General features: G+C 39.6%; 1 protein-coding gene across 1 annotated transcript in view; it reads left to right on the forward strand.

Annotated features, from left to right (window-relative positions):
* LOC132097358 (NACHT, LRR and PYD domains-containing protein 3-like) overlaps positions 1-10,034 on the forward strand; it is a 37,641-nt gene extending 27,607 nt beyond the window's left edge. Inside the window, exons 8-10 of the mRNA XM_059503015.1 lie at positions 4,281-4,454; positions 4,531-4,577; positions 8,679-10,034. Of these exons, the coding sequence (XP_059358998.1) occupies positions 4,281-4,454; positions 4,531-4,577; positions 8,679-9,211 (754 nt within the window). The 3' untranslated portion in view covers positions 9,212-10,034. The remainder of the gene's footprint in view (positions 1-4,280; positions 4,455-4,530; positions 4,578-8,678) is intronic.
* The last annotated feature ends 377 nt before the right edge of the window (positions 10,035-10,411 follow it).

A 10,411-nucleotide genomic window follows, 5' to 3' on the forward strand; every position in this document is an offset into this window, starting at 1 on the left:
ATCCGTAGCAGGACTACAACAACATGCTGCCTTCCTCAAGCAACGATCTCTGATGTGAACAAGGAACTTAAGAACATTCTGATGAAGCACAAGACTGCAAATTGAATCCTTATCCATGTGGGAAAGAATGATATTCGGAAAGAGCAGTCAGAACTCCTTAAGAAGAACTTTAGTGAACTCTTTGAAACACTTCGAAGACTCAAAGTTCAGTCGTTCATCAGTGGACCACTCCCAGCAAGAGGAACAAATATGTTTTCACGGATGCTTGAGCTGAACACATGGCTACAAAGATCTTGCAGTATAAAAGGAGTGAATTTCATCGACAACTTCAATCTTTTTTGGGGCCATAGACAACTGGCCTCCACCCAAACAAACTTGGTGCTAGAGTGCTTTAGGACAATATCTACTTCTCCCTCTGTCATCCTTCAGCAGAGTGTGTCAATCCATTCAGCACACACACACCGGGTCCGAGTCATCATGTGGTTGACATATCCCATAAGGACACTGATAACACCATGCAGCCAAAACAAGCACTGCGGACGGACACTATCCTGGCTAAGCCCTGCCCACAGAGCTCCTCACAGACAGACTGTGATATATCAAAACAGCTACAAGATTCACCACCCAAGGACGACTTTCTGCAAAACAGCTAGGGTAGCCAGGACAACATATCACAGCATCCGAAAACACCAGAGACACAGCCCCGCTCACTGGACACACTATCCCTCTCTCCAGCATCTCCACTTCTGTGCTTTTGAGGAATTGGTGTATGCTGGGACTAAACGCTCTCACTCATTCGCTGCTAGCCCTCAGATATCAACAAATAAATGGCGGGCCCCCCATCCACCAAAAACTGTGGGCCCTGTACCTGTGAGAGAGCTCTCAGGGCCCAAACCCTCTATCTGCTGAAGGTGAACCAAAAACAACTGATAGGAGCTCTCGGTGATATGTGTCGGGTCCCCGCTATAATAGCAGCAACATTCCCAAATGCTTACAGAACAAGCGGGAACCCAGTGTGCCTGTAGCTTTCTCTATTTCAGTTTTGTCACTTGATAGAAAGTCTAAGGCCTTCTCAAGCCGAAGGGCAAACTCATCTAATCTGCGGCCTATTATGCATCTAACTAAGATTGATGTAAAGACACAAAGCACTGACATCAAGCTAGCACTTTTAAACATTCACTCACTAAAAAATAAATCATTCCTAATCAATTACTTTATAACCACAAACAATCTGGATTTTATGTTGAAACATGGCTAGAAGACAGCTGCAGTGCAACAATCCTAAATAAAGCAGCCCCTCCTAACTTTACTTTCATGAGTGTCTGCAGGACTGTTAGGAGAGGTGGAGGTGTAGCTGCTCTGTTTAAAGATGTCTATCAATACAAGCAAGTGTAATTTAGACAATTTTCAATCAGGTTTTTCGACCGCATCAAGTCAAGTCACCTTTATTTATATAGCGCTTTAAACAAAATACATTGCGTCAAAGCAACTGAACAACCATTCATTAGGAAAACAGTGTGTCAATAATGCAAAATGACAGTTAAAGGCAGTTCAGCATTGAATTCAGTGATGTCATCTCTGTTCAGTTTAAATAGTGTCTGTGCATTTATTTGCAATCAAGTCAACGATATCGCTGTAGATGAAGTGACCCCAGCTAAGCAAGCCAGAGGCGACAGAGGCAAGGAACCGAAACTCCATCGGTGACAGAATGGAGAAAAAAACCTTGGGAGAAACCAGGCTCAGTTGGGGGGCCAGTTCTCCTTTGACCAGACCAAACCAGTAGTTCAATTCCAGGCTGCAGCAAAGTCAGATTGTGCAGAAGAATCATCTGTTTCCTGTGGTCTTGTCCTGGTGGTCAAGGTCTTTACAGGGGATCTGTATCTGGGGCTCTAGTTGTCCTGGTCTCTGCTGTCTCTCAGGGATGTAGAGGTCCTTTCTAGGTGCTGATCCACCATCTGGTCTGGATGCGTACTGGATCCGGGTGACTGCAGTGACCCTCTGATCTGGATACAGACTGGATCTGGTGGCTACGGTGACCTCGGAATGAGAGAGAAACAGACTAATATTAGCGTAGATGCCATTCTTCTAATGATGTAGCAAGTACATCGGGTGTTATGGGAAGTGTTCCCGGTTCCGGTTTACCTAATTAATGCAGCCTAAAAATCTTTTGACGGATTTGGATATTAAAAGCATATTAGTATGTTATGTGTAAGCCAGGTTAAAGAGATGGGTCTTTAATCTAGATTTAAACTGCAAGAGATTGTCTGCCTCCCGAACAATGTTAGGTAGGTTATTCCAGAGTTTAGGCGCCAAATAGGAAAAGGATCTGCCGCCCGCAGTTGATTTCGATATTCTAGGTATTATCAAATTGCCTGAGTATTGAGAATGTAGTTGACGTAGAGGATTATAATGTAAAAGGAGCTCATTCATATACTAAGTTGATAAACCATTCAGGGCTTTATAAGTAATAAGCAATATTTTAAAATCTATACGATGTTTGATAGGGAGCCAGTCAGTGGAGTGTTTACAGGACCGGGCTAATATGGTCATACTTACTGGTTCTACTGAGAACTCTTGCTGCTGCATTTTGGACTAGCTGTAGTTTGTTTACTAAGCGTGCAGAACAACCACACAATAAAGCATTACAATAATCTAACCTTGAGGTCATAAATGCATGGATTAACATTTCTGCATTTGACATTGAGAGCATAGGCCGTAGTTTAGATATATTTTTGAGATGAAAAAATGCAGGTTTACAAATGCTAGAAACATGGCTTTCTAAGGAAAGATGGCGATCAAATAGCACACCTAGGTTCCTAACTGATGACGAAGAATTGACAGAGCAGCCATCAAGTCTTAGACAGTGTTCTAGGTTATTACATGCAGAGTTTTTAGGTCCTATAATTAACACCTCTGTTTTTTTCAGAATTTAGCAGTAAGAAATTACTCGTCATCCAGTTTTTTATATCGACTATACATTCCATTAGTTTTTCAAATTGGTGTGCTTCACCGGGCCGCGAAGAAATATAGAGCTGAGTATCATCAGAATAACAGTGAAAGCTAACACCATGCTTGATGATGATATCTCCCAAGGGTTATATATAGAGCGTGTAGAGTAGCGGCCCTACTACTGAGCCTTGAGGTACTCCATACTGCACTTGTGATCGATCTTATACCTCTTCATTCAATGCTACGAATTGAGGGCGGTCATATAAGTACGATTTAAACCATGCTAATGCACTTCCATTAATGCCAACAAAGTGTTCAAGTCTATGCAAAAGAATGTTGTGGTCAATTGTGTCAAACGCAGCACTAAGATCCAATAGAACTAATAGACAGATACAACGACGATCAGATGATAAGAGCAGGTCATTTGTAACTCTAAAGAGAGCAGTCTCAGTACTATGATACGGTCTAAATCCTGACTGGAAATCCTCACATATACCATTCTTCTCTAAGAAGGAATATAATTGTGTGGATACCACCTTTTCTAGTATCTTGGACAGAAAAGGGAGATTCAAGATTGGTCTATAATTAACTAGTTCTTTGGGGTCAAGTTGTGGTTTTTTGATGAAAGGCTTAATTACAGCCACTTTGAAGGTTTTGGGGACATATCCTAATGACAATGAGGAAATAATAATAGTCAGAAGAGGATCTATGACTTCTGGAAGCACCTTTTAGGAGCTTAGATGGTATAGGGTCTAACATACATGTTGTTGGTTTAGATGATTTAACAATTTAATACAATTCTTCCTCTCCTATAGTAGAGAGTGAGTGGAACTGTTCGTCAGGGGGTCTATAGTGCACTGTCTGATGCGATACTGTAGCTGACGGCTGAATGATTACAATTTTATCTCTAATAGTATCAATTTAAGTAAAGTAGTTCATAAAGTCATTACTGCTGTGATGTTGGGAAATGTCAACACTTGTTGAGGCTTTATTTTTCGTTAATTTAGCCACTGTATTGAATAAATACCTGGGGTTATGTTTGTTTTCTTCTAAAAGAGAAGAAAAGTAATCTCATCTAGCAGTTTTTAATGCTTTTCTGTAGGATAGGTTACTTTCCCGCCAAGCAATACGAAATACTTCTAGTTTTGTTTTCCTCCAGCTGCGCTCCATTTTGCCTGTGTGTGGATGATCTGTCTGCGTGTTTGTGGATGATCTGACTTTGTGTGTCTGTGGATGATCTGACTTTGTGTGTCTGTGGATGATCTCACTGTGTGCATCTGTGGATGTTTTGACTGTGTGTCTGTAGATGATCTTTCTGTTTGTGTCTGTAGGTTGTCTGGCTGTATGGTGACAGAGGAAGGCTGTGGTTATTTGTCTTTAGCTCTGAGTTCAAACCCTTCACACCTGAGAGAGCTGGATCTGAGCTACAATCACCCAGGACAATCAGGAGTCCAGCTACTCAACCACAAACTGGATGATCCTAACTATAAAATGCAGATACTCAAGTATGTCAAACAATAATACTGACATACTGAATATGTGTGGTGAATGATGCAGATCTAAATTAATGTGTGTTTATAGTGTGGCTCATGGAGGAGAGATCATGATGAAAGCAGGACTACGAAAGTGTAAGTCTTCAAACACACACACACACACACACACACTGATCTCATCTCATAATCAAGTCACCTTTATTTATGTAGCTCTTTTATCAATACAGATTTTGTCAAAGCAACTGTACAGCATTAATTAGGAAAATAGTTTGTCAATAATGCAAAATTACAATAGTAAACACTCAATGTTCAGATTAAGGCAGTTCATCATTGTGATGATAGTGATGTCATCCAGCTCAATTCAGTTTTAATAGTTTCTGTGTAAATAAGCAGATGATAATGCTGGAAACTAAGTGTCCCCAACTAAGCAAGCCAGAGGCGACAGCAGCAAGGAACCAAAACTCCATCGGTGACAGAATGGAGAAAAAACCTTGGGAGAAACCAGGCTCAGTTGGGGGGCCAGTTCTCCTCTGACCAGACGAAACCAGTAGTTCAATTCCAAGCTGCAGCAAAGTCACATTGTGCAGAGGACTCATCTTGTTCCAATGGTCTTGTCCTGGTGGCCGTCTAGGAGGCAATGTTTTCACTGGGGATCTGTCTTTAGGGCTCATCTAATTGTAGTAGTCTGCTGATATTCAGGGCTGTAGAGGTCATCTCTAGGTGCTGATCAACCATTATCTTGATAGAGACTAGATCTGATGGCTACGGTGACCTTGGAATAAAAGAGAAACAGACTAATATTAGCATAGATGCCATTCTTCTAATGATGTAGTAAGTACATTGGGTGTTAAGTGAAGCGTTCCCGGTTCAGGTTTACCTAATTAATGCAGCCTAAAAATCCTTTAAAGGATTTAGATATTTGAAGCGTATTAGTGTGTTATGTATAAGCCAGGTTAAAGAGATGGGTCTTCAATCTAGATTTAAACTGCAAGAGTGTGTCTGGCTCCTGAACAATGTTAGGTAGGTTATTCCAGAGTTAAGGCACTAAATAGGAAAAGGATCTGCCGCCCGCAGTTTGATATTCTACGTATTATCATATTGCCTTTGAGTTTTGAGAACACAGCGGACGTGGAGGACTATAATGTAACAAGAGCTTGTTCAAAAACTGAGGTGCTAAACCATTCAGGGCTTTATAAGTAATAAGCAAGATCTGTACGATGTTTGATAGGGAGCCAGTGCAGAGTTGACCCAACCAGCCTAATATGGTCATACTTCCTGGTTCTAGTAAGAACTTTAGCTACTGCATTTTGGACTAGCTGGAGTTTGTTTATTAGGTGTGCAGAACAACCACCCAATAAAGCATTACAATAATCTAACCTTGAGGTTATAAACGCATGGATAAACATTTCTGCATTTGACATTGAGAGCATAGGCCGTAATTTAGATATATTTTTGAGATGGAAAATGAAGTTTCACAAATGCTAGAAACTTTTAGAAATGGCTTTCTAAAGAAAGATTGCTATCACACCTAGGTTCCTAACTGATGAAGAAGAATTGACAGAGCAGCCATCAAGTCTATAATTGACACCTCTGTTTTTTTTTTTTTTCAGAATTTAGCAGTAAGAAATTACTCATCATCCAGTTTTTTATATCAACTATGTATTCCGTTAGTTTTTCAAATTGGTATGTTTCGCCAGGCTGCAAAGAAATATAGAGCTGAGTATCATCAGCATAACAGTGAAAGCTAACCCTGTGTTTCCTGATGATATCTCCCAAGGGTAACATGTAAAGCGTGAAGAGTAATGGACCTAGTACTGAGCCTTGAGGTACTCCATACTGCACTTGTGATGGATATGATACCTCTTCATTCACTACTACGAATTGATGGCGGTCCTATTCAATTCAATTCAAGTTTATTTGTATAGCGCTTTTTACAATACAAATCGTTACAAAGCAACTTTACAGAAAATTATGTTTCTACAATATTTAGTAATAGCTTATAAGTGGTGACTGTCAGTTTGTGCACGTATGACAGGATTTTTAGAAATATTAATACAAGACGTAGTCAGCCAGACGATGAACATTATTAACATAACCGTATTTTCCGGACTATAAGTTGCACTTTTTTTCATAGTTTGGCTGGTCCTGCGACTTATAGTCAGGTGCGACTTATTTATCAAAATTAATTTGACATGAACCGAGAGAAATGAACCAAGAGAAAACTTTACCGTCTACAGCCGCCAGAGGATGCTCTATGCTGCTAGAGTGCTCCTGTAGTCTACACTGAGCAGCACAGAGCGCCCTCTCGGGGCTGTAGACGGTAATGTTTTCTCTTGGTTCTAAATAAATGCGACTTATAGTCCAGTGCGACTTATGTTTTTTTCCTCGCCATGACGTATTTTTAGACTGATGTGACTTATACTCAGGTGCGACTTATTGTCCAAAAAATATGGTATTAATAATTAATAATTATTATATGATGCAGTCACACTTGTAACAATATTTGTTAGTTCTGTTTGTTGATTCAGGGTTGGCATCATCTGAGGTCCTCTGAGGGTCAGCATCATCTCTTCTCAGGTGTTCTGGATCCAGACTGGAGCTTGTGTAAATCCTAGTTACCACGGGATGTAAATCCTGTGGCAAAACATAGAAACAAATAGAGACATCATTAGCATAGCTGCTGATCCAACAAAGTAAAATTAATTAGTTTAACCCAAGCTAAAGAATAAGAATGCGCATTTGATCAGATGCAATTACACTCACAATTGAAGATACATTATTCGAATGCTTGGCGAAAGAAATGCATTTTCAATCTAGATTTAAACAGAGAGGGTGTGTCTGAACCCCGAATATTATCAGGAAGGCTATTCCAGAGTTTGGGAGCCAAATGTGAAAAAGCTCTACCTCCCTTAGTGGACTTTGCTATCCTAGGAACTACCAAAAGTCCAGCGTTTTGTGACCTTAGGATTAACATTGGATTGTAACGTGGTAGAAGGCTAGTTAGGTGCGCAGGAGCTAAACCATTTATGGCCTTATAGGTAAATAATGATAATTTGTAACTGATACGGAATTTAATAGGTAGCCAGTGCAGAGACTGTAAAATTGGGGTAATATGATCATATTTTCTTGACCTCGTAAGGACTCTAGCTGCTGCATTTTGGACTACCTGTAGCTTGTTTATTGAAGAAGCAGGACAACCATCTAGAAGTGCATTACAATAGTCCAGTCTAGAGGTCATGAATGCATGAACTAGCTTTTCTGCATCAGAAACAGATAACATGTTTCGTAGCTTGGCAATGTTTCTAAGATGGAAGAATGCAGTTTTTGTAACATGGGAAATATGATTTTCAAAAGACAAGTTGCTGTCTAATATAACACCCAGATTTTTGACTGTAGAGGAAGTAACAGTACATTCGTCTAGTTGCAGATTGTAATCTACAAGATTCTGTGTACTGTTTTTTGGTCCAATAATTAATATCTCTGTCTTATCCGAATTTAATTGGAAAAAAATTATTGGTCATCCAATCTTTTACATTTTTAACACACTCTGTTAGCTTAGATAATTTAGAAGTTTAATCTGGTCTCGTTGAAATATATAGCTGCGACATCTGCGACAGAGATAGATAAACTGTACACGTGGCAAGAGGTGCAAATAACAATAGCAGGAGAAGCCATTACTCACCGTGCTTGATGAAATATTCTTACTGCGGTTGTTTGATGAACTTGTGAAAAACTGGAGCGAGGGAGAGGAGAAAAGAAAACAGCGATAGATTCGAATGAAAATGCTAATGACAAGCTAACGAGTGCTAACGCTTTGCAGGTGTACTGCACTCACGGATATAAAATAAAAGTGAACGATCAAAATTAATCTGATAAGATTGATTGATAATATCAAAAATATGGTGTGAATTAAGTTATATTTTATACTATTTATGTTCAATTTGTTTTCTCCCAAAATTAACGATGCAGCATGTCTGATATAAATACATGTGTTTAAATGTGTATTGTACAAAGTGTTATAGAAATAAACCTGACTTGAAGGCTCCAGAAGTCTAGGACCGGCACTGCTACTGAGATCCGAATCACTAGTCACTGTTCAACAACTTACACTATAAGTGGCCACATTTGTGAAATGTGAGGACATTCTGGACTTTGCAAATATAGTCAAAGCTGTAAACACACACAGACATCTTCACTGTTGTGTTGTTCTTGATTTTTCTCTTTTCTTGTGTTCAGATGCCTGTGATCTCACACTGGATCCAAACACAGCCAACACTCAACTCATGCTGTCTCATGCGAACAGGAAGATCACAGGTGTGGAAAATCGCCAGTCATATCCTGACCATCCAGAGAGATTTGATAAGGATCCTCAGGTTCTGTGTGTTGAGAGTCTGACTGGACGCTGTTACTGGGAGGCTGAATGGAAGAGACGTGCGGAGATATCAGTGTCATATAAAGGAATCGACAGGAAAGGAGGGAGTGACTGTGAATTTGGATTCAATGAGAAATCCTGGAGTCTGGTCTGCTCTGATAAAAAATTCTCCGTCTGCCACAATAAGAACAGCACTGATATACCTGCAGTCTGTTCATCCTTTAAGAGAGCAGGAGTGTATCTGGACTGGTCAGCCGGCTCGCTGTCCTTCTACAGCGTCTCTGACACACACACACTCACACACTTACACACACTCAACACCACGTTCACTGAACCCCTCTGTGCTGGATTTAGAGTTGATAATGATTCCTCAGTGTCTCTGTGTGATATTAAATGATAGAGAGACTCTGTAAATCCTCTTTCCGATCTTCACATGCACACAAACTCAAATCAAATTGATTTCACGTGGAAACGCATTTGTGGCATCTTCTCCTGATAGCACAGAAAATAACTCAATTTACACTTTCAGTTTTAATCGTACAGATAAGACTAATACATCAATCGCATCTGTAAAGGGTCTACTTTTATTTGTGTACATGCATAATAACAATAAAACTTTGTGCAATTATAAAATAAAGATAACAAACAAGGTGCGCTGATCTTCATTTACAAACGCATCATTAAAATGAACTGTAACTCAGTGAATACTCAACGAAGTGACATGAGAGATATATCTATAGAAAGCTTGACATATCTACTTTTAAACTAAACAAGTGCTGCCGAAAACAGATATTCTGTTAAAGTAATCCATATAAAAACAATGAGATTTTCATTGTTCAAACAACCACACTATAATGATAAAAAATTATTTTTATTTTAATCTCTGTAAATCATTTCCCCTTTCTCAACTTGAGCCGATCGCAGGAGCTTGTCTTTGTGACATCATACACACAGGCCTCTCCCACAATAGTTTGATTGACAGTAGTGTTTCAACACACAATGGACTGGCATATGGCAAGTTAATTGTGCCATGGATAATCTACCGAAGGAGACAGCTGTGTACTTTCACGTGAGAGAAGGGGTAAATCACCTCAACAGACGCATGACACCAATGTCATGGATAAGTACGTCTCTGCATTACACGTATCATCTAAATAATACATCAGCAGAGCTGTAATTTTGCCAATTATACAGTAATAAAAATGAAAGATGAACACGTTTGTCAGCATCTTACATCCTGTAGTTTATCTCTGGGCTTCTAGAGTTCCTGTTTTCTCTGCCTTACTTCTTACTCATGTGGCCTTGTTAGCATTATCCAGGTCACCTGTGCCTTGTTTTCCCCAGTGTATTTAAGTTGTATATTTTTGCCTTGGTTCCTCACTCAGTTTTTGAGTCTTCACCCTGTGTTTCCTGTCTGGTCTCGCTAAAGCTTCCCTAGCTCCCACAAGTAAGGTTTCCCGAGTTCCATTCTTTGGTGGTAATTGTTCACTGGTTTTGTTTTCTCCCCTCGAGTTTTTATTTTATCATTTGTTTTTATCCATTGTTTTTGCCGCAGTTAATTCCTCAGTACGAGAATAATTTTTGTTGTATTTTTTCT

Source organism: Carassius carassius, chromosome 21 (genome assembly GCF_963082965.1).
Source record: "Carassius carassius chromosome 21, fCarCar2.1, whole genome shotgun sequence".
In the NCBI taxonomy this organism is placed as follows: domain Eukaryota; kingdom Metazoa; phylum Chordata; class Actinopteri; order Cypriniformes; family Cyprinidae; genus Carassius; species Carassius carassius.